This window comes from Palaemon carinicauda, chromosome 18 (genome assembly GCF_036898095.1).
Source record: "Palaemon carinicauda isolate YSFRI2023 chromosome 18, ASM3689809v2, whole genome shotgun sequence".
Lineage (NCBI taxonomy): Eukaryota > Metazoa > Arthropoda > Malacostraca > Decapoda > Palaemonidae > Palaemon > Palaemon carinicauda.
Genome location: NC_090742.1, coordinates 1,752,811 through 1,777,624, shown reverse-complemented (window position 1 = coordinate 1,777,624; position 24,814 = coordinate 1,752,811). Strand labels below are relative to the sequence as shown.

The window sequence follows — 24,814 nt, the reverse complement described above, 5'->3', positions numbered from 1 at the left end:
GGAGCCCCTTTTAATCATACTTCTTGTTGATGGCGTTAATTTGGAGACAATTTTAACCCTGCTTCTTTTTTATGACGTTCATTTGGAGACCCTTTTGAGCCTACTTCTTGTTGATGACGTTAATTTGGAGACCCTTTTAACCCTACTTCTTGTTGATGACGTTAATTTGAAGACCACTTTGATCCTACTTCTTGTTGATGACGTTAATTTGGAGACCCTTTTGGTTCCACTTCTTGTTGATGGCGTTAATTTGGAGACCCTTTTAATCCTACTTCTTGTTGGGGACGTTAATTTGGAGACCCTTTTGATCCTACTTCTTATTGATGACGTTAATCGGGGGACCCTTTTAACCCTACTCCTTTTTTATGACGTTAATTAGGAGACCCTTTTGATGCTCTTCCAGTCATCCGAAGAATATGAGACGAAGCTGCTAGAGGGTCACACAACTGACGATACACCTCATAGTTACATGGTGATACTAAAGTAAAAGGAGGACCTTAGGTGCACCAATAAACTTAATTGGACGAGGGAAGGAGGTATTCTTTCCGCAAATGCATGGGTGGAGATCAACAGATCATTTGAAGTGGGACACCTCATCAGCTAACTGGCGTAATTCAGATAAGTGAAGATCATGCATCGGATGTCTGCGCAAAACTTGAGGTGCCATGTAGGATATAAAAATCTGGATTAATATCTTTGTAGAAGCAGACATCTTGGGAGGTGTCTATAAAGAATACAAGGAGCAAGACTAATGAAAGGTGTCCCACCCCGAGAAAGGATTACTCCTGTACAATGACTGTACGATTTCGTGACATCATGAGCATAGGATGATGTTAATATGAAAGGAAGAGTAAATTATGCAACATAAATGAGTGATAAATATATGAAGGATAGAAGAATAATGTTGGAAACATTATCAAGGGGTAACTGAGACATAGCCATTATTATTATTATTATTATTATTATTATTATTATTATTATTATTATTATTATTATTATTATTATTATTATTATTATTATTATTATTATTATTATTATTATCATTATTATTATTATTATTATTATTATTATTATTATTATTATTAGCTAAGCTACAACCCTAATTGGAATAACAGGATGCTATAAGCCCAGCGGCTCCAGCAGGGAAAAATAGTCTAGCGAGGAAAGGAAACAAGGAAATAAATAAACTCCTGTACAGGAGAAGCAATGACAAATTGAAATAAAATATTTTAAGATCATTAGCAACATAAAATTATATCTTTCATATATAAAATATAAAAGCTTAAAAAAATAAGAGAAACAGAAATGAAATAGAATGGTGTGCCCAAACGTACATTCAAGCAAGAGAACTCTACCTCAAGACAGTGGAATATCATGGTACAGAGGCTATGGCTCTACCCAAGATTAGAGGACAATGGATTGATTCTGGAGTGTCCTTCTCCTAGAAGAGCTGCTTACCATAGCTAAAGAGTCTCTTCTACCCATACCAATAGGAGAGTGGCCACTGAACAATTAAACTTTATTAAAGTGCAGTAGTTAACACCTTGAGCGAAGAAGAATTGTATGGTAATCTCAGTGTTGTCAGGTGTATGAGGACAGAGGAGAGTGTGCATAGAATATGCCAGACTATTCAGTGTATGTATAGGCATAGGAAAAATGAGCCATAACCAGATTCAGCGCTAGTTTAAGAGCACAGACTCAATAAAGATATAAATTATGAGAAGAGGGAGAAGGAACTATGACACATTTCTTATTAGAATAAAAAAAAAACACTAAGTATCAGAAGAATTAAGTACATTTTGCAAATGTAACTCCACACAGAAAAGAAGAAAATTAAAAAGTCTGCTACTGTTTGAGATTTTGAGATAGCAAATGAGGAAGACATTTGAATTTAAGAATACAAGTTATAAATTGAGGCAAGGCAGAAAATCAACGTTAAATGGACTGAAGCAATATTAGAAAAAAGTAAAAATTAAGTAACGAGAAATCACATAGGGTAGCCGTTACAGAGAAATAGACCCACTCTGATACTACTGTACTAGCTCATTGGACTGACTACCCTCTGCCGCTATCACTCGAATCATCGACTGTAATATTTCAATTTAGTTTAAGGTATAAAGGAAGGTAAATGGTGGAAATTAAGATTTTAATTAATTGTTTTTAGCTATAAGATAAAGTTAATATGTGCATACATCAACCAAAGTAACCTGTGTATATTTAGTTTTTACTTTCATGGCTAGTAAATATTTACTTTTGCACCAATACTACTGTCTATACTGTAGTAAACATCAAATTCTAATTTGTTCTTACACATACACTAAAATTCGTTCTCTAATAAGGTGGAGCCTTTGTATATTAGCGGCCAGTTTCTCCCTTGTGGATTGAATATGGGCCAACTAAGCTCAACTTTCCCCTCTATCCTAACCTACAAGCCGTGTTCTTACCTACTTACCTAACGGGGGCCCTAACCCCCCCCCCCCCTGCGACCCCCATACACTGCTGTATTCTAGATTTACTGTATTCATACATGCAGGTAGCCGCTATCATACACACACCCCAACAAGAGTATTATTTTAATGTAGTTAGATACGGCTGTTAAAATTTAAGATTTACTTTCAGGTAAATGTTTACTGTAGGTCAATATCACAAATGAAGAATATAATTATTCTGGGTGTATTTATTGGTACTTTTAAGGTGTATATTGATAAGCACAGCCAATCTGGGTAACTGAGCTGTCACGTGACTTCCCGCACGTGGCGCAGTGAAAACAAACCACGCTGAAACGTGGTGCTGCATGAACGGTCGTCTTTTAAAGCTAAATTATTCGCCATTATGCCTTCATCATGTGTTATTTTCAACTGCAAGAATCACAATATGATGCAAGGAAAGATGTTGCATTTTTACAAGTTCCCCAGTCGTAGCAGAAGCCCGGATAGGAGGGATAAGTGGCTTGCAGCATGCCAGCAAATGAATCCAATTGGACACAAATGGTCGCCACCAAAGAGTCGGGTTATTTGTAGTGAACACTTTATCGCAGGTATTTATGAAATTTAACATATTTTAATATAATTTAACATTCTGGTGGTTGGTGTTCCAACAGTATGTCTATTGGTGTTCATTATGAATTTATATTGAATTGCCAAAATACAGGTAAACCCAACAAGACTGAGAAAGAACACCCAGACTACATTCCATGCATACTGCCTTTCAAGAAAGACAGCCATGCCAAAGCCAAACAACAACTTGAGAGGTATGAGCGAAATGACAAGAGAAGGTGATTGGTTTATGAGGCCAGCAGTGATACACCTCACACTTGTGTGCTGTAAACAGTCCAAAATAATTATTGTTTATCATCATTTTTAACTTGCAAGTGTCGCTAGAAGTTAGAACAGTTGTATTTTATATCTTATTACTCAACTGAAGCATTTAACTTTATATTGTAACGTGTTTATCAGCTCCATCCGTAATCGTAAGCTATTGCTCTGGTTTCAGGTTTGTTTTCACTTCGCTTGATTCCCGCGCTAGCGGTCTCGTGATCGATGACGTCAGCTCGCGCTTATGAATAGTTGCTTGGGACTTTGGACAGGTGTAAACTTTAAACTTTTTATTGTCAAATCGGGGTGTATGTATGATAGTGGCCACCTGTATGTATGATGACGGCCGTCTTAAGAATATGGCAGTGTGAGGGGGTCCCATGGGTGCGTTGGCCCCCCACCCCCCTTTAGGAAAGTAGTTAAGGACACGGCTTGTAGGTTAGGCTGGGGGGAGGAGATTAGGTGATTTTATGATAGTTATGGACAGGTAAAGCTCTCGTACTAAAAATACAGCTTTTTCCTACAGAAAAGGTAAATATGATTTTACCTCTTAGGTTACTTGGTGTCCATTTTTTATGTGCGCAAGAAGAACTGGCTGCAGCTATACAAAGGCTCGGTCAAATCAATTATTCTAATGGGGAAAACATTTAGCTTTGTTTGAAATGTGATATTATGAAGGTAGTTGTTACGAAATATAATTTACTGTTACCTTACCAGGAGTGAAGCTGGTTGAGAAGCAAACGGAAGCTTTAGACTTAGTTGTAGGGTAAACAGTCTAAGGGGGTTTGTAATGGGAATACCCCTCCTCCTCATGCTAAGTAGGTAAGGATATGCCTCCTATGTTAGGTTAGATGATGTTCTTGGGTTTTGTTTCCTTTATAAAATCTGTTTTTTCAATCATAACTTTTGGAATTTTAAAACATCTAAAATTTTCAAAATATGGATTTCCCACATTTACTGTAAGTTCTTCAAAACAGTTCAAATTACCAAAGGAACTGTGGAGAGATTGGTTAAGAGAAAGTTGCATGACAGAAAAAACAATTCTGATTGGAGATTAAAATGGTTAAAATTACTAATAATACAGAACATTGGAAATGAAAAATGGGAAATCAAAGTTTTGACAGGAGAATCAACTGTTGAGAATTTTATTAACTCCTGTCAGGGTCTTCTTATGTCATGGAAAATAGAAAAAAAAAAAAACAATAAAAAGGGTATTTTTTCAAAAATAGTTATACAAGTTATTCTTATCTGCCGAATTAGGTATTGTTACTGTACAGTAATGGGGTTCAAACTAGTGTTTTAGTAGGATTGTTTTCAATTACGTTGGTAAAAATGGGTTTACGAATATTGCTCTACAGTAAACTAAAACTATGAGCTATGAGGTAGTGGTAGTTAGCTAGAGGGTGGGGTTAAGCCCTTTCAACCTGCCACACCGCTGAACTCCCACTTTTATTTTCAGCTGCCTGGCAGTACAGACATACTTCTCAGCTTCCTCGTTGGCCTGTTTTAGTCTTTTGCTTTTTCTTTTAGATAATTGTGTTTGCAGATAGTCATGTTCAAGGGATATTAAGGAAAAATACAAGGATATGAAGTTGTTTCCTGATAACTGTAGCTGTGTGACAGTTTTCTTTACAAGCCTTTTTGTATTTGCTTACTAGTTCTTGTTGGATAGCATTTCTGTTTGCTTTTTATTCCTTTGCTAGTGTGGTCTTATGAGGAAGAGATGAAGACAACAGCGTAAACCTAAGGAAATTTGTATTTCTTAGAGACATCACTGTGATTTGTCGGAGGTAGGTTTTGCTACCTCTGAGTGTCAAAGGAAGGGGCGCCGCCCTTGCCTTATGTATTTTCTCGACTCCGGAAAAGCACTAAGGGCATTTCAGCTGGTGGTGCATTCTCTTGGAAGAGTCCCCTGTGGTCTCTCTCCCCTTGGGGTATTGTTATTGGCGTGCATGACCCTGAGAAGGCAAACTTCATGTTCTTCCCTCATCTCCTCTACCTCGTCTTCATTAAATTCTTCTTGTTGTGACTCTATGAGGAAGGACGAGTAGAAAGGATTATCAAAGAAGTCCAGGAGACCTTTGCTGGTAGAAACGGTGCAGTACCAATAACCTCCCATCTAAGAGTGAGTGAATAAAGTTATCCCTTAGCAGGTAGAGATGCTAGGAACGCACAATTCCAGAGAGGTATCTGGATACTTGGTGTGGAATAATTGCTATGAATTGACCCATAACAGGAAGAAACATTAGGATGCATAACTCTTGTACGTGGCTGAGCACATGCACTGTTGGGGTAGGATGAAGGAAGCCACCCTTCTCTCCTCTTTCTTGGATAATCTATCTCTCTCTTGGTAGAGAGAGAGGGAAGTGGTGCATGTCAATGACTATCCCATACCGGGAAGAAGTATCAGTACGCTCTGCTTCTGCTACCTGTGCTTGCTCTTGTACATGGGGTACTATGAGACAAAAATCATCCCATAACAGGAATAAATGTCACTACACACAACTCTTGATCTCGTACCAATTGCAGTGCCTTGACCTAACCTGTGAATGTTGCTACTTCTCTCCCAAACAGATGATGGGGCATCTGGGAATAAATCAGTTCCCGCTCTTTGCGGGGTTAGGTAACAGAGACGGATACAAAGAATGAGAATCCATGAATACTTGCTGCCCTAGGATGGGATAACTCCTAACCCTACCAACTCACTCCCCATTGCCTACTTACAGTTGATCAACATACTTAAGTACTGGCTAATATTGTTTTTACTTGGTTTCAATCACAGTATAAGTATTTTGAAATTGAATGAAGACATTTCAGTAAGTATGCAGTATATGTGCACTGGATACGGTAAGGCTATGGTACAGTACAGTACAGTTCGTAACACTACAGTCATCATCAAGACACTTTTAACAACAAAACACTGTTTTTCATATCTAATATAACACTAGATGATACTGTAGTGTATATTACTGTTATATATGTACAGTACTATCACTACAGTACAGCTTAACTGTATTGTAAGTGTTCGCTGTTTTCGTTTGGATGACTTGCACTGTTTGACAGCTTACCTCAATGGTAGCCTACATTTACATCTTGTAGGGTACAGGTAGTTAGGAGGTTAATGGAAGTCAAGGCTTTCTCTTCTACAGAACAAACGTACATTGACATTTCTCCTGGTCAGCAAACAAGCCAGGGAGTTCTCTCTTCTAAGGATGAGTGTGCTATTAAAGGTAGAAGGTTTTTACTACGTTTAGAAACAAATCATAATTAACCCTACAAAAATTAGACTTTTTAAATTACAGTACAGAATGTCCTTAACTTAAAAACATTCAGAGACATACTCAAATCCAATTGAAAATAACTTAGATAAGATAAGGAAATACATACTGTGATAAAACAGTATTATATACTATAATTCAATACAGTAAGCAAAACAACATTTGTAATAACATGACATCTATTTCATATGAAGCTTGACTATTTGTTGACTTTCGTAGCTGGAAATCATAGGCATGGAATTCAGGTTAGGCTTATCATAGGCCAAAATTAAACAAAATTGGCCTTTCAAACAATTTGAGTTATAAATAGCTTCTTGGAACCAATAAGTTTGTAAATTGAGGACCTTTTATACCCACCTCAACCACCATGCAATGTGCCTTTCCACACAATTGGATTCCTTCACCACCATCGAATGAAGAATATCAAACGGCCTGACCACCCTCTCCACCTACTACAAAAAGTGGCACCTAAAGGCATAATCTTAGCCTTCTGGAGGCCTTGTAAACCTTACAGAAGTTGTCTGAGCAAAGATCTGCCAGTAATTTTAGCCATCTTGAAGCATTGTAAACGTTATAGATGCTGTCAAAGCAAATATATGACAGTAATTTTAGCCTTCTGTAAGGGTTGTAAACGTTATAGATTGATTCGTTGACTCGAGGCATGAAATGTCCTCCCACTGGATAGGGAAGGAAAGCTTGTGAAATTTAACATATTGCATGCAATGCTGGATACGATTTACAGAATGTAGCACTGCCAGCCACCAGGCAGCCAGCTGTGTTCACCTCGTTAAAATGCTTAACAGTCATTCCAGCTTTGCTGAGGTCATACTCATATTAAAGATCTCATGTTTGTATAACTGGGAAAAATACAAATTACTTTTAAGATTTTTTATTTTTTTGAGGATGTGCAGCCTGGCTTCAAGATTATCAGCATAATGACTCCCAATCAAGTATCAATATGTTACATTTTGTGTTGATATCTTTTGCTTATAACATATTACCAATCTCTTAATTATAAGTAATTAGAACAACATTGACATTGGAATTTTTTCCAGATGTCTTCTCAAGATAAGTTGAAGAGGAATGAACTAATGGTTCTACAGCAAGAAGAAATTGCTATTAAGAAGACAATTGAAATGTATCATAATACACTTAACAGATTACAGGTAAAGTTGCTTAAGTAAATTTCCTCATATATTAATAAATTACTTTAGAAAAGTTATAATCTAGAAAAATAATAGAAAATTGAAAATTAATGTAAATTGTATTATGTTGTGTGTGTAGAATGTCAAGGAGGTACTCTATTGTTCTTACATGAATACAAATGTTTGTCCTTAAATAGGAACTCAGCCGTTAAAATTTTTAGCTTGGTGGTGGTAGTTACTGCCTTGGTGGTGGTAGTTACTGCTGGATGGTGTGTAAGCTCTGCCCAGTCGACAGTCCACTGGCCAGTCGCTTTTGACTTCAGCTACCAATTAATACTGACATACTCTGGATCTTTAATATCGACAGTTTTGATCGTTTTCGGCCTTTTCTTTTCAGATGTTTGTTTGCTCTCTGCTTGTGATGGAAACCCCACGTATGGACTTGCATGTCTCCCCTGGTAAGCTTGGCCTCAATTGTGGCAGGTTTATGAGCTGGACGTCTATGAACCTCCATCTCTTGTATCCTTTGCCTAGTCGGCATGACTGCATGTAGTTATCCTACTGTGGCGAGTGTAGGTCGTGGCTTCCTTTGCAGTGATCGAGTATGGCAGGAGGAGGAAGAAGTCTAAGAGAGAGACTTTGATTTCAGAGGCTAATATGCTTAAGGTGTTTCCGAAGAAGCTCTTTAGTTCCATCTTCTCACCCTCTGGTACTCGAACTGCTGCACCTTCTTCCGCTTCCTCTAGAGCCGAGGCCACTGGAGGAAAAGTGAAGGAAGGAATGAGACTCCAATTGCCCTCAGAACAAGGTTTATGAGAGGTAGGAGTGTCAAGTTTCCCCCAAGATAATACCCCTTACCTCCACCTCGATGTTCACTCACCTTTGTGACAACTGACGATGATGTTTGCAGGGAGTTGGATCTGAGGAAGTTGTGGCTTTCCTTAGGAATTGATGGCAATCTGTCTGTGTGAGAAGTTGCTGAAGGTGTTAGAAGATGCTAGGACCTGTAGAACTTTTCCTGCTCTGTCCTCCTCATTCCACCTGCAGAAGGAGCACGTGACGTGACGACCTCAACGAGTTCTTACCTACTGTAGGAGAAGATTGTTGATCCTCACTTGTGGTTTTGTCGCTGCAAGCCAGTAAAAATCCTTGACTTTGACTTCTGGCAAGGGGAAGAAGCTTATGCGCCCTCCTTATCCCAGCTCCGATTCCTTGACCTCGCCCTCTGCCGCACACTCCCAACTGACCTCGAAAGAGGTTATCCTGATTCCGTACAAGTCTGTCCTAAACACTTGGGCAGAGGCAGTCTCAGAGACTTTGGGTTTCCTTCAAGACCACAGTATGCTCGATGCATCAGTGATCGGAATGATAATGCTAGGCCAAGAAATGCCTTTCTTAGGATGGCATCAAAATTAATAAGAAATGTTGCTAAAAGGAGACTTCACCTTGCCCAAAGAATGTAATCGCTTTTTATGGGTAAATACTAAAGAATGCGAAGGATTCACAGATCTTGAAGGTATTTGTGAAGTTAATCTCCCTAGGAAATGGGATGCTTAAGTCGGCAGTAACCAATTGATTGACGATTTTCCTTCTGTTCCAGACCATTTTAGGACAGCAGAATTTAGTGCTTGCCAGACCTTACATAACTTAGTGTTCTGTCATGCCCTCTTTGGAAGTAGGAGCTGTGGGGAGATCCCAGTCAACCACCTTGGCAATACAGTAGTTGGAGTTACTCTATAAACATAATTATGAGGCTTTACAGATCTTTGTCTAGACTAAACTCGAGGTGAGGCGTGGCTGCTTGCGATCTGATGGTCAAGGTAGAGGAGTTTTTATATAGTGAATCTATGTAAATCCTCATATCTCAGTTTCATGACATTAAAAACATAAATATACTGTACATAGAATTAATAATCAGATTGAAAACTGTGTAAAACAAAAATAAAAGTCTGTATGGTAAATTAGAAATTCACAATGCTGGTTGTATGTGTTGGTCATCTGATAGAAAGTTTGCAGTAGGCCCTCTCTCTATCTTGAAAAAAAAATATAGAAAAACTTAACCATAATCCAATTCATAATTGAAGTAAAATTCAGGAAATATCTAAAGAACAAAAACCTAATAAAAAAATGTTAATGCAAACAGTTAAACAGACACCCAGCTTCAGCAAAATAAGCAAAAATAACAATCTGGCAGAAGAAATCTTCATTGCCATAATGTTTATTCCATACATAATTTAATGGAATACTAATGGTCTTAAGACCCATTTGCATCGAGGGGAAATTCAGACCATTGAAAAATTACAACTATTTTATTACATATACATATCAGGCTATATATCACTTTAGTGAGATCTGTGTTACTGTATGGACATGGGTCATGGTATGACAATAAAAATATCTCCAACTGATTTAGTAGATTTGAGAACAAAGCCCTGAGAAGAATATCAGGAGTTAAATGGCATGACAGGATTAGAAATGAAACTATTAGAGAGATTACTCTAGTGCCATATGTGGATGAGATTATGGTAAAGGGTAGATGGAGATGGTTTGGGTATGCTCTACGCACTCCCCAAGAGAGATTAGTTTACCAAACTTTTAACTGGGCTCCACAAGGCACTAGAAGCGTGGAGGACCTAGGCCTACATGAAGCGTGAAGTAGATGGTGATGAATGGAGAAGTATTACATTAAAGGCTCAAGATAGAAAGGACTGGCAAAATCTAAGTGAGGCTCTTTGCATCAATAGGTGTAGGAGATGATGATAATGATGTAATATGCCTACATTATACTAATAATACACACAAGCATAAGCAATATAGTCGAAACATTCTTTCTTAATAGTTTATGAGAAAAGCAATGTATTCACAAAACTTTTTTAGACAAAACTATCATTATTCGAGGACCTACTGTGCTCTATAAAAAGACTGGAGCTCATGATGAGAGAGGATTGTATTTCTTCAAGGATCATTTGCCTATTACAGTACTAATATTAAGTAATTTAGTAGCAGATGGACTTCAAGAACCAGAGAGAAAAGCTTGTAACAGTGAGGTGGTGACATTTTGTCCATTGAGTATTTTGAGTATCAAGTAGGGATTATAGTTACAATATTCAGATATTTAACAATTTTGCTGGTCCTATTCATAGGGTGAAACAATTAGGAAGTTTAAAAGTGTGTAATGTGCTTTATAATTGTGGCGACATTATTTTGAATTCATTAGATTTTATAATCAGAGATATATTGTTTATACTTTTCTGTTTGTAACATTTTACAGATTTAAGTTTTTAAATATTTAACTTAGCCGGTGAATATATAGCTGCAACTCTGTTGCTCGACAGACAAAAAACTGTACAAAAAAAAACTCGCCAGCGATCGCTATACAGGTTGCGGGTGTGCCCATCAGCGCCAGCTGTCGGCCAGATACCAAGCTCCATGTAAACAAAGACTCAATTTTCTCTCTGTCGACGTGTCGACAAGACGTACTTTACTCGCTGTTGAAACCTGGAATTTTTCCCATCATCTTTGGTGAAGTACTATATTCTGGTTTGAGCTTTCGCAGTGCAGGTGTTTTTTCTTCATCTTAAATCTTGAACTCGTTTTGGATAGATTTAATTTTTGGTGACAAAGAGAGTATGGACTTTCTTTGACTCTTTAATGGCCGACCCTTCCCTTAGACGGAAGTGTGTTTAGGCTTTTAGTAATTATCTTATCACGTTATAAATTAATTATAGATTTTCCTCTATATATTTTATATCTCTCCGCCTTTATTAGGCCTCTTCGATTAACTTTCCATTTATAATAAACATAAAAAATAAATTTTAATGTTTTGTTTATATGCGACCTTTCCTGAGAGTAGGCGGTCCTAACTTGGAAACCGAAGTTAAACAACGTTGAGCCCTTTAAATCGTAAATAGCTTTTAAAGAGCTAAGGATTTAAAACTTTTTAAATGAAATATTTTATGAAAGAATTTCTTTGAATAGTCTTCGTACTGTTTTCAAAGATGAACTAACGTTTAGTTTATTTATACTACACAGTTTGCGCTCTATCGTTACGATAGAGAGAGAGAGTATCACGGTTTCACTTTGCAGAAAGAGTAAATCGATTCTGACGTTTTGTTCATTCTTCTTTCAAAGCTTAAATGTTTTAAATTCTATTTTAAAGGAACTTTTTAATTGAAAAACCTTTCAGTTTTTTCCTTTGGTCAAATAACATGTTTTTTTTTGACGAAATGTAATTGGGCTCTTCTCTTAGGTGCGAAATCAAGAGAGAAAGAGAGAGAGAGATAGAGACGGAGGGAGAGAGAGGAGAGAAAACGTTCTGTTCAAGCGGGTAACGTTGTTCTCGAGTTACTCTCGTCCCTAGTTTCTGTACGGGGAGAAAGAATAAAACGTTGTTAGTTTTTTATTCTCGTCCCCAGGCTATGTGCGGTGAGAGATTGAAAACGTAGTTGTTCCGTAACCGTAATACAAACCACGCTATTTACAAAGGGTATTACTTTTAGCGCAGCTGAAATGACGAGCCAATAGTTTTTAACGAGGGTTAATTACCCCCGCGCTAGTTAGCGGGGGGTGGGGAAGGGTAGCTTGCTACCCCTCCCCCCTCCACACACCGGTGACTTGCTTCACTTCACTTTTGGCTCGGCGGTGATCAGACGTGTCTGTTCATCGCCTTCGTGACAGCCTTTAATTTTCTTCTTTTTCTTTTCAGCTTGTGTGATTGGTTGGAAGTTGGCCTTCAGTTATTTTCTTTATTTAATATGCGGACATGCCCTGGAGTTGCCGGCCATCCTTGTGGGACTTTCATGTCGGACGTGATTACGGATCCTCACACCCTCTGCCCTCAATGTCGGGGCCGACGGTGCGACCAGGATAACATGTGCCGTGAGTGCAGGGAATGGTCTGCCTCCCAGTGGGAGAGGTTTGGCCATCGGCGTAAGAAGAAGTCCAAGAGAGACCGTTCTCCTCCGGGGTTAGCCTTGAAGGAGGAAGGTTCTCGGGACTCTTCTTCCGCCGCCCAAACCTCCTCCGAAGCTCCCCCTCGTCCGCCTCCTAAGGAGAGTCGTCCGAGTGGGAGCGCAGGCCCTTGTTCTGTTTCCCTACCTTCGGTGGGGGGAGAGGGCGTCGCCTCCCATAGCGAGGCGGTTCCCCCTCCTCCTCCGGGGGAGGTTACTGATAATAATGCCTTATCCAGTGATGATCTTTTACAGATTTGGTCGTCCCTGGGGCTTAAGGGCTTGCCCTCCAGGGTCGCTCTTATTGACCTTGTCTCGTTGGGGGCCGCTGTTAAACAGTCGCCGGTGGTAGCGGCGGTAGACCCTCTGTCTATTGTCGACGTCGTGGTGACAGAGGCCTCCGACGTGGCTGGGCCTTCCGACGCAGGTGCTGTTGCTGGTGATGGTGCTCAAGGCTCTCCTCCTTCCGTGCATCCTTCGAAGGGGGAAGTGAGTCCTTCGGTCTCGACTGCTGCCCAGCTTCCTTCTAAGGGAAGTGTTTTGACGGAGACTCCCCTTCGGAGGACCGATGGTCCCGACGATCTCCCGCGAGGCCGCCTCCGCCGTAAGGCTCTCCGCCCTCTACGCCACAAGGGCCTCCCTTCCCCTTACAGGGGGACTAAGAGGCGCCTTTTTGGGTCTTCGTCCTCCGGGGGGGACTCTCCTCGTCAGCCTCAACCGACTGCTCCGCCCTCCTTGAACCTCTCTGCAGACCGCTCACCATCTCCTGCCGGATCTTCGCCTTCTGGAGAACTCGTCACCCGACGGGCAACGGTCCCTTCGGGGCTAAGGGATTCTTCCCTTACGCGAGCAGGGCTAGCGCACAAGCGCTCTCCTGCTCGCCAGCGATCCCCTGCTCGCCAGCGATCTCCTGCTCGCCAGCGATCTCCTGCTCGCCAGCGATCTCCTGCTCGCCAGCGATCTCCTGCTCGTCGACGATCTCCTGCTCGCCGACGCTCACCTGCTCGTCGGCTCTCTCCTGATGTTCGCCCCCCTCGCCAGCGCTCTCCTGCTCGTCAGCTCTCTTCCGAGCGTCAGCGCTCATTTGAGGACCATCGCCCTGCGGTCTCTGACCACCCTTTAGTTCCTGCTGAACTCTCTGCTCACCATCCACCTGGTCCTGTGGCTACGCAACATCGTGCTGCGCGTGTGTCAGAAACACATGTTCGCCAACGCGCCAGCGATCTTCCCGTTCCTGCTCGTGAACGCGCCGCACCACCTGTCCTCTCACAGGACACGCGTCGACCTTCTGCTCGCCAGCGATCACCAGCTCGCCAGCGATCACCTACACATGCTGCCCGCCATCGCACGACCCTGCATGATCGCCCGCTTACGCATGCTGCTCCTCATCGCACTACCCTGAACGATCGCCCTCCTGCGGATGCTGATCATTATCGCACCCTTTCACGCGATCATTCACCTGCGCATGCTGCTCGCCATCGCACAACCCTGCACGATCGCCCGCTTACGCATGCTGCTCCTCATCGCACAACCCTGAACGATCGCCCTCCTGCGGATGCTGATCACCATCGCACCCTTTCACGCGATCATTCACCTGCGCATGCTGCTCGCCACCGCACAACCCTGCACGATCGCCCGCTTACGCATGCTGCTCCTCATCGCACAACCCTGAACGATCGCCCTCCTGCGGATGCTGATCACCATCGCACCCTTTCACGCGATCATTCACCTGCGCATGCTGCTCGCCATCGCACAACCCTGCACGATCGCCCGCTTACGCATGCTGCTCCTCATCGCACAACCCTGAACGACCGCCCTCTTGCGGATGCTGATCACCATCGCACCCTATCACGCGATCATTCACCTACACATGCTGCGCGCCATCGCTTACCATCACGCGGTCATTATCGCCAGCAATCTTCTTCACCTACGCGGCAGCACGATCCCTCGCCGTCGCGCCATCGCTTGCGTTCGTCGCCTCGGACACGTGTTCATTTACCTGCCCACCCTCACGCCCACTCGCCTGCGCGCCCGCGCGATCGCTCGCCTGCGCGCCCGCGCGACCGCTCGCCTGCGCGCCCGCGCGACCGCTCGCCTGCGCGCCCGCGCGATCACCCGCGCAACCATTCGCCTTTGCGCGACCGTTCGCCCTCGCGCGACCATAGTTTGCGCCGAATTCCACAGCCGGTGGTAGCAGCAGGGACGCGTGCTCCTAGACGGCACTCGGGATCACCTCCATCCAAGCACAGGTTGGTATTGCAGGACGAAGACAGGTCAGTACAGCATTCTTCCCCACCTTCTTTTCAGGCAGATACCGTCGTGTCCACTCCAAAGGATCGCCCGATCCCTTTCACCTTAGCGAGGATTTCGTACTCTGTGTCCTTTGAGCAGCAGACTTGGTTTGGTCCGCTGGCACGGGCGTTAGTGAGGGTTATGAAACCAGCACTCGCCGGCCAGGGTAACAAACCAGCGGCTGTCTCTCCTACGCTGAAGAGAAAGAGAGGAGTGGACTTCGTGGTGACTTCCTCCAGGGCGAAGTTGGTTCCCAAGAGGTCGGTCTCGAGGGTCCCCTCTCCTGCACGAGTACTCTCTCCTTCTCCCGTGGACGAGGCCTTTCCGTCCTCAGGTGAGTCCAGTGGGGCGGTAGTCTTCCCCTCGGCACCAGGGGGGGAGACTTCGCTTCAGGCAGGAGAATCGTCTCGTGAGGAAGGGGCCCCTCGAACCTCGTTGTTGGGATCCTGTATCCCTCCTAGGAGGGAACCCAAGGATTCCAAGACCATCCCTAAATCCTCTGCAAGGATTCGACAGGAACCCACGACTACCCAGGGGAATGTCCACGTATCACCCCAGGAAGAGATTCCTGGGGCAGGAGACTTAGCTGCCAGCCCGCAGGGAGGAGAACAGCAAGAGTCCGAACATGCCTTCTGGCTGGTCCTAAGCCTGATAAGGCAACTTAACAGTCTTACGGATCCAGTCATCCCCCCCCGTGAAGGCAAAGACACGATTCTGGATGAAGTGTTTGACGTTCGGAAGGCCCCTAAGACCAATGCAGCTCTGCCCTGGTCTCGGGGGCTGAAGAGTGCCAGAGCTAGGGCCAATGCTCAGCTCGCACTTCTTGCCTCCTCCAGTCGTTCCACTGCCGGGAACAAACTCATCCCTCCTCCTCGCCTTCAGCAGAGGAGGTATTTCGAGATCCTGGGTGAGCACAACCTCGCTCTTCCTCTCCATCACTCTGTGGAGGAGCTGGCGAAGGGAGTTCCCTTGGAGAAACTCTCTGCCCGGCAGGTGTCGTTCTCGGCGGCAGAGATCCTTAACCACGAGAAGGTCGCTAAGTGTGCCATGCAGGCCACTTCGTGGCTGGACTTCTGGTTAGGATCTCTGGGCATCCTATTGCGATCGGAGGACTTGTCCAAGGAGACCAATAGGAAGGCCCTAGAGACCTTCTTGCTCTCGGGCACCCGCTCCATCGAGTTTTTGGCGCACCAGGTTACCACCCTGTGGGCCAACTCGGTGTTGAAGCGTCGCGATGCTGTGTCCGAGAGATTCCATCCGAAGGTCCCCGCCGTAGATGTGTGTAGGCTCCGACATGCCTCCCTCCTGGGGGAGAGCCTGTTTGAGCCTCAAGACTTGGAGCGAACGGCTGAGAGGTGGAGGAAATCCAGCATGGACTCCCTCCTCCACAGGGCCCTTACAACTCGGCCCTATAAGCCTCCAGCCCCGCCACAACAGCAGCAACAGCCTCGTAAGGCTCCCAAACAGGCACCGGCAGCTAAGAAAGTGGTGTCTAAGCCCCAGCCCTTTCCAGCCAAGGTCAAGAGGGGCGGTAAGTCCTCCTGGGGAGGCAAGACTTCTAGGGGTGGCGGCCGCGGCCGCAAGCCCTAGGGGTGGCAGTCCCCCTGCGTGTCTACCTGTGGGGGGATGCCTTCAGCGTTACATCCGCAGGTGGCAACATCTCGGGGCCGATGCTTGGATGGTCTCAGTGATCGGCCAAGGTTATCGCGTCCCGTTCACGTCATCTCAACCTCCCCTGACAGCGAATCCAGTGTCGTTGAGCTCCTATGCCATGGGATCGGCAAAGGGGCTGGCCCTTCAGGCCGAAGTCGAGACCATGTTCGAGAAGGGTGCTCTCCAGGAAGTCGTGGACGGCTCTCCAGGCTTCTTCAGTCGACTCTTTCTTGTAAAGAAGGTTACTGGAGGCTGGAGACCCGTCATCGATCTCTCGGCTCTGAACAGGTTTGTCAAACAAACCCGGTTCAGCATGGAGACAGCAGACACGGTCAGACTTGCGGTGAGACCACAAGACTTCATGTGTACACTGGATCTAAAGGATGCGTACTTCCAGATCCCAATCCATCCGTCTTCCAGGAAGTACCTGAGATTCTGCCTAGACAACAAGATCTACCAGTTCAAGGTGCTGTGTTTCGGTCTCTCCACAGCTCCTCAGGTGTTCACCAGAGTGTTCACCCTGATTTCGACTTGGGCGCACAGGAACGGCATTCGTCTCCTTTGTTACCTAGACGATTGGCTGATCCTAGCAGACTCGGAGTCGACCCTTCTTCGACACCGAGACAGGCTTCTAGATCTTTGCCAGGATCTGGGGATCGTGGTAAACCTCGAGAAGTCCTCTCTGCAGCCGTCCCAACGACTGGTTTATCTAGGCATGCTAATAGACACCAATCTCCACAAAGCCTTTCCATCAGACGACCGGATAGCAAGGCTGAGGAGGGTGGCGGAACCTTTCCTCAGGCGAAAAGAACTCCCCGCCCAATCGTGGTTGCGTCTCTTAGGCCACCTATCCTCCCTGGCCTGTCTGGTTCCAATCAGCCGCCTCAGGATGAGATCCCTTCAATGGCGGCTCAAGTCCCGGTGGAATCAAGGATCCGATTCCCCGGACACTCTGATCCCAATGGGGTCTCTGGAACAGACGGACTTGCGGTGGTGGCTGGCCGACGAGAACCTGCGAAAGGGAGTGAGTCTTCTCGTCCTCCCCCCGGAATTGACTCTGTTTTCGGACGCGTCAAAAGAAGGGTGGGGTGTTTTCGGACGCGTCAAAAGAAGGGTGGGGGGCGCACGTTCTGAACCAGAGGGCCTCAGGCCTTTGGTCAGAATCAGAAAAGTGCCTACACATCAACCTGCTAGAATTGAAGGCCGTCTTTCTGGCCCTTCAACAGTTCCAACGGTTCCTGGCGGGTCACTCCGTGGTGGTGATGAGCGACAACACCACGGTAGTGGCTTATATCAACAAGCAGGGAGGCACTTTTTCGCAACAGCTATCCCATCTTGCAGTAGAGACTCTGAGGTGGACCGAAACCCACTCGATAACACTATCAGCTCGCTTCATTCCTGGCAAGAGGAATGTGCTCGCCGACAGTCTGAGCAGGGCTTCGCAGATAGTGAGTACCGAGTGGTCTTTGGATCCTCAGATAGCCAACAAAGTCCTGACTTTGTGGGGTTCCCCGACGGTGGACTTGTTCGCGACAGCCTTGAACTTCAAGCTGCCCCTGTACTGCTCACCAGTCCCGGACCCCAAGGCACTCTGGCAAGATGCTTTCCAGCAACGGTGGGACAACATCGACGTGTACGCCTTCCCACCATTCTGTCTGATGAGAAGGGTGCTCAACAGGACCAGACTATCGGTCAACTGTTCCATGACTCTCGTAGCTCCGCTATGGCATCACGCGGAATGGTTTCCGGACCTTCTGCAACTCCTGACGGAACTCCCAAGGGAGCTTCCTCCACGACACGAGCTTCTCAGACAACCCCACTCCGGTGTCCCTCACAGGGCCGTAGCCTCGCTTCGGCTTAACGCCTGGAGACTATCCAGCGTCTCCTCGCGGAGAGAGGCTTTTCGCAACAGGTTGCGGAGAGAATGTCTCGGCACCTGCGAAGGTCCTCTGAGGGAGTCTACCAAGCAAAGTGGAGAGTCTTTTGTGGTTGGTGTCGTGGAAGGGGTATCTCTCCACTCGATGCCACTATTCCAGCAATAGCGGACTTCTCTGTGTATCTGCGAGAAGAAATGCGCCTTTCTGTCTCGGCAGTAAAAGGCTATCGCTCAGCCTTAAGCTTGGCCTTCAGATTGAAGGGCGTGGATATTTCTTCATCGCTAGAACTCTCTTTACTCATACGTAGCTATGAGCTTACCTGCCCCCAGTCGGAAGTGAGACCCCCTCCTTGGAACGTGGTTCGAGTCCTCAGGTCTCTCAAGAGACCTCCCTTCGAGCCATTACGCCAGGCCTCCGATCGCCACCTGTCTTGGAAGACGGCTTTCCTACTCGCCTTGGCCTCGGCCAAGCGAGTTAGTGAACTTCATGGTCTCTCGTACGACATCGCCCATTCAAGGGGATGGGGGGAGGTAACGTTCAGGTTCGTCCCTGAGTTTGTGGCCAAGATTCAGAATCCTGGAGTGCCGGATCCTCGGTTCGACTCTTTCAGGATCGCGAGTCTCCGTTCTGTAACAAACGACCCAGACCAGCTGCTACTATGCCCAGTGAGGTGTCTGAGGTACTACTTGAAGAGAACGGCTGCAGTCCGTCCTCATGTGCGAGCTTTGTTTGTGAGCACAGGCAGGACAAAGAGGAGGGTCACCAGGAACACCATCTCTGCTTGGATTCGAAGGGTTATCCACCATGCCCTGAATCCTGACCCTCCTCCGTCACGTCGCCCTCGGGCCCACGATGTCAGGGTTATTGCTACATCCCTGGCCTTCAAGAGAAACTTTTCTGTGACGCAGGTACTTCAAGCTGGGGTCTGGAAGCGTCAAACGACCTTCACAGCCCACTACCTGCAAGACGTGACCCACAGGAGCCTCTATACGTTCTCTATTGGCCCTGTGGTGGCTGCACAACAGCTGGTCTAACCTCAGGCTCCTTTTTGGACAAGTAGTAGTAGGTTGAGGGCGTTGTTACCCGGTCTTAGTCTGTGTGAATGAAAGAGTATGTCTGACCCTTACTTCTTTCTTCATTCTCCCCTCTCTTGGGGAAGCAGCATCCTGGTCCTCGCATAGCTGACCTCGACCTCTGCAGGTAACCCATGCTTCTTTGTGCTCCTAGTATTAAGCTTAATACTGTTGCGTCTCCCATACCCTGACGAGGTGGTATGGGGAACGTCCTATCCTAGAATTCCTATCTGAAGGTCTCAAGGTCAACTTCATAGGACGAGTCACACTCTCCTCCTCACACTACTTATGTAGGCCACTCGTTCCTAGCGATGCTAGGAACCTGTGAGGTACAGGGGCTCCCTCTCTCTAGTGCTGCTCACTAAGGGATCGAGCCCCCGGGCAAGCCGAAGTCAGTAAGGCTGGGGACTTTCCACCCTTCCTAAGGGGTAAGTCACCCTTTGTAAATAGCGTGGTTTGTATTTCGGTTACGGAACAAATGACAAATTCGAAGATAATTTGTATTTTTCCTAACCATACAAACCTTAGCTATTTACACATATGTGCCCGCCATCCCTGACCCCCAAGTCAAGTCCTACCTCTAAGTGAAGTGAAGCAAGTCACCGGTGTGTGGAGGGGGGAGGGGTAGCAAGCTACCCTTCCCCACCCCCCGCTAACTAGCGCGGGGGTAATTAACCCTCGTTAAAAACTATTGGCTCGTCATTTCAGCTGCGCTAAAAGTAATACCCTTTGTAAATAGCTAAGGTTTGTATGGTTAGGGAAAATACAAATTATCTTCGAATTTGTCATTTTTGAATGAACTAGTGTTTAGTCTCTTCCCCAGCCACTGAATTTTTTATCTTAAAATATGTTTTCTGTTTTTTGCTGGTATTAATGAGCTTGCATTATACGACTGATTTCGCAATTACTACCTTTTGATGAGGGTAGAATTGCGTGCTTCAGGTAGAAATCAGTAAAAGTTTCGATTTCATTGAAATAAGTGCAAAACAGAAAATCGAAGTGATAAAGTGATATTGCGCAAAGTGTTACAGTGTTGCGTCCGAGGGTTCGTCTGTTCGTGCCTGTCGTTCACCTAGTCCGGGACCTCTTGCAAGCTCCCAAACCAGGGGAGAAGTAATGTCGAACGACTTATGGGTTCGAGAGGCCTTGATCAACAAACAGACGTTTTCCCTCTATGGTATCGGGTGTATCTTACCAAGATCTCCCCTACCATAAGGCGAGAGAGACGTTTTTTCTCCTCGTCATCCGAAGGCTTTTCGCATAAGAAACCTATAACAAGGTTTCGAAGCCCTTAAGCGAAAGTCAGTCCTTTCAGGACAGGTCCAGCGTCCTGGTTCCAGCCATTAGGACAGCTCTGACCCTATGCAGTCATCGGAAAACTGCTCGCCGCCTAACAAAAGCGTAACACAGACTCCGAGAGTCTTTTTTGTTGGCAAAGTGTTGCGGTCACAGACGTTACCCTCGTCTCTTACCACAACCATTTCCGTTGATCCTTAATGGGTTGTACGGCAAGACATGCAGAATATGCTTGCCTCCCTTATGGAAGACTATTCTGCCGATTAGTCCGTTGAGTCTAGCCGTTTATCTCATCGATATCCTGGCTTTCAGCCAACCTAACGTTCCTTTGTGCGTCCTGTTGACGTTGGCGTAGCTAAGTCACGTCAGTCAGGTTGTTTAGAACCACACTCGATGCGGTCTCGTGTGGATTTTCAGCCACATTTGGACGTTAGGCCACTTGCTGATGCTCCTGTTGACGTTCAGGACGTTCGCTAACAATCGGAGTTGACTTGTTTTGACGCTGTGCGTCAACCTCCGCATTCTAGAGTTGTTTTGACTGCTCAGTCTAGGCAGTCAAAGCAGTCTCGAGTGGACGCTGTGCGTCCTCACACATCTGTTGTAGTTGACAGTTCAGTTGTTGACAGTTCACAGACTGTCAAGCAGTTACATGACATTGCGTCCTGGTCCGCTACTAATGCACCAGTGCGTGTGGACTCTGCTTGTAAAGCATTGCCACCACGGTAGGTCCCTCCCTTGCTTGAGACTCAGCTTTTATCGGACAAGGTTCCTGTAGATGAGGAAGTTGCTGTTCCCCCTCCTACTGATATTCCCTTGAGGACTCTGTCAGACGGAGAGGAGCCTAAAGCTGCTTAGCCCTCTATGGACTTTAATTAAATCATGATGATTTTTTTAAGGATCTTTGTCCGGATCTTTTTGTAACTGCTGCTCCTCGTTTGCCTAAACGTCAGAGCTTACACTAGGCCTAGCTACTTCGAAGCCGTTGTTTATAAGCTAGTGCTCTCTCGCTCTCCTAGAGAGCTTTACGTTTGCTAGGCGACTGGTTTATCACCAGGAGGAGTTTGGGGGATACAGCCTTTGCTTTCCCTTCTTTTAAACTGGCTTATAGAGCGAGAGTTTGATATGACACGAGAGAAGTTCTCGGCTTGGGAGTTCATGCCTCTGCCCAGATAGACTTCTCAAATCTCGTAGACTCTCCCTGGCGCCTGGTCAGGAGACGCTCCAAGTTTTTTACAGGTCAACTTCACAGCTGTTTTCGAGCCTTTGAAGTTTTGCTGTACAATTATGTCATGCATAAACAAGGCTTTCAGGGATGGAAAGCGGTACCGCCTCAGTCGCTAACCCCGTCTGTTGCCGCACCTGCTCCCGTAGCCCTAAATGGGCTTTGCTGCAAGACATGCAGTCCAAGCTTGCGTCCTTGATAGAGGACTTTAATGCGGAGAAGGTTGCTGCCGAACCTTCTGGCCAACAACCTTCCAACCGGTCGGTTGTGCGTCCTGTTGACGCTGAGGTAACCTTCTCGCGTCTACCAGTTGAGGTGGTTCCTCCACTGATGCGACCCAGTGTGGGTTGCCAGCCGCACGTTGACGTTAAGCGACGCTCGGAGGTGGTTGTTGACGTTCAGGACGTTCAACAACCAGCAGAGGTGACTTGTTTTGACGCGGTGCGTCAACCTCAGCAACCCGGTATGGTGTTGACTGCACAACCCAGACGGTCTAGACAGTCTCGGGTGGACGCTGTGCTTCCTCGCGCACCCATGGTTGTTGACAGTTCACAGACTGTGCAGCAGTTCCATGATGTTGCGTCCGGCTCCGTCACGCATGCACCAGTGCGACCGGACTCAGCGAGCCAGACGTTGCCCACTCCGTTGCCGTTTCCTCATCAGTTTTCGGATGAGGAACTATCTGATGAGGAAGTTGCTGAACAACAAGACGATCAGCCCCCAGAATAGATCAAGCCCTGCTATCCATCCAGAAGATGCTGAAGAAGGAACGCTGCTCAGTCAGGCTGTGGATGAGTCTGGTGGGGACGCTGTCATCCCTGGAACAGTTTGTATCACTAGGAAGACTACACCTCCGTCCTCTTCAATACCATCTGGCTTTTCACTGGAAAAAGGACAAGACGCTAGAAGCGGTCTCGATCCCGATTTCCGGAAAGATAAAGCCTTGTCTGACTTGGTGGAAGGACAATATCAACCTAAGAGAGGGTCTTCCCCTGGCTGTTCAGACTCCCCACCACGTACTCTTCTCGGACGCATCGGACTTGGGCTGGGGCGCGACACTGGACGGTCGGGAATGCTCAGGTCTGTGGAACTCGAGTCAGAGAAGCATGCATATCAACTGCAAGAAGCTGTTGGCAGTTCATCTGGCCTTGAAAAGCTTCGAGTATCTCCTTCGAGGCAAAGTGGTGGAAGTAAACTCGGACAACACCACGGCCTTGGCGTACATCTCCAAACAAGGAGGTACCCACTCACTGACGTTGTACGAGATCGCAAGGGACCTGCTCATCTGGTCAAAAGGTCAAGACATCTCCCTAGTAACGAGGTTCATCCAAGGCAACTTGAATGTCATAGCAGATTGTCTCAGTCGGAAAGGGCAAGTAATTCCAACAGAATGGACCCACCACAAGGATGTGTACAAGAGACTTTGGGGCCACTTGGGGCCAACCAACCATAGATCTCTTTGCAACCTCGCTGACCAAGAGGCTTCCAATCTATTGCTCCCCAGTCCCGGACCCAGCAGCAATACATATAGATGCCTTCCTCCTAGATTGGTCACATCTGGATCTCTACGCATTCCCACTGTTCAAGATTGTCAACAAGGTACTGCAGAAGTTCGCCTCTCACGAAGGGACAAGGTTGACGTTAGTTGCTCCCCTCTGGCCCGCGAGAGAATGGTTCACCGAGGTACTTCGATGGCTAGTAGACGTTCCCAGAAGTCTTCCTCTAAGGGTGGACCTTCTACGTCAGCCTCACGTAAAGAAGGTACACCAAAGCCTCCTCGCTCTTCGTCTGACTGCCTTCAGACTATCGAAAGACTCTCGAGAGCTAGAGGCTTTTCGAAGGAGGCAGCCAGTGCGATTGCTAGAGCAAGGAGAGCGTCCACCATTAGAGTCTACCAGTCGAAGTGGGAAGTCTTCCGAGACTGGTGCAAGTCAGTTTCTGTATCCTCGACCAGTACCTCTGTAGCTCAAATAGCTGATTTTCTCTTATACCTGAGAAAAGGACGATCCCTTTCAACTCCCACTATCAAGGGCTACAGAAGCATGTTGGCATCAGTCTTCCGGCATAGAGGCTTAGATCTTTCCAACAATAAAGATCTTCAAGACCTCCTTAAGTCTTTTGAGACCACCAAGGAGCGTCGTTTGGCTACCCCTGGATGGAATTTAGACGTGGTGCTAAGATTCCTCATGTCAGACAGGTTTGAGCCGTTACAATCAGCCTCCCTGAAAGATCTCACTCTAAAGACTCTTTTCCTGGTATGCTTAGCCTCGGCTAAAAGAGTCAGTGAGATTCATGCCTTCAGCAAGAACATCGGATTTTCGTCAGAAAAAGCCACCTGTTCGCTGCAACTTGGTTTTCTAGCCAAAAATGAGCTGCCTTCTCGGCCTTGGCCTAAATCTTTCGATATTCCCAGCTTATCGGAGATCGTAGGCAATGAACTAGAAAGAGTCTTATGCCCTGTTAGAGCTCTTAAGTTCTATTTAAAGCATACCAAACCTTTACGAGGCCAATCTGAAGCTTTATGGTGTTCAGTTAAGAAACCATCTTTGCCTATGTCAAAGAATGCTTTATCATACTTTATCAGATTGTTAATACGAGAAGCTCATTCACATCTGAGTGAGGAAGACCAAGCTTTGCTTAAGGTGAAGACGCACGAAGTTAGAGCTGTAGCAACTTCTGTGGCCTTTAAGCAAAATAGATCTCTGCGAAGTATAA

The 24,814-nt window shown here is 45.9% G+C and overlaps 1 protein-coding gene across 3 annotated transcripts in view; it reads left to right on the top strand.

Annotated features, from left to right (window-relative positions):
• The first annotated feature begins 1,989 nt into the window (after positions 1–1,989).
• Positions 1,990–24,814, top strand: part of LOC137656938 (snRNA-activating protein complex subunit 5-like) — a 37,715-nt gene continuing 14,890 nt past the window's right edge. Inside the window, exons 1-2 of one of the 3 annotated variants that reach the window (XM_068391301.1) lie at positions 1,990–2,112; positions 7,648–7,758. In XM_068391301.1, coding sequence (XP_068247402.1) covers positions 7,648–7,758 — 111 coding nt within the window. In that variant the 5' untranslated portion in view covers positions 1,990–2,112. Of the gene's footprint in view, positions 2,125–3,016; positions 3,038–7,647; positions 7,759–24,814 lie in introns of those variants that run through there. The other 2 variants (XM_068391300.1, XM_068391302.1) reach the window with 2 other exon arrangements.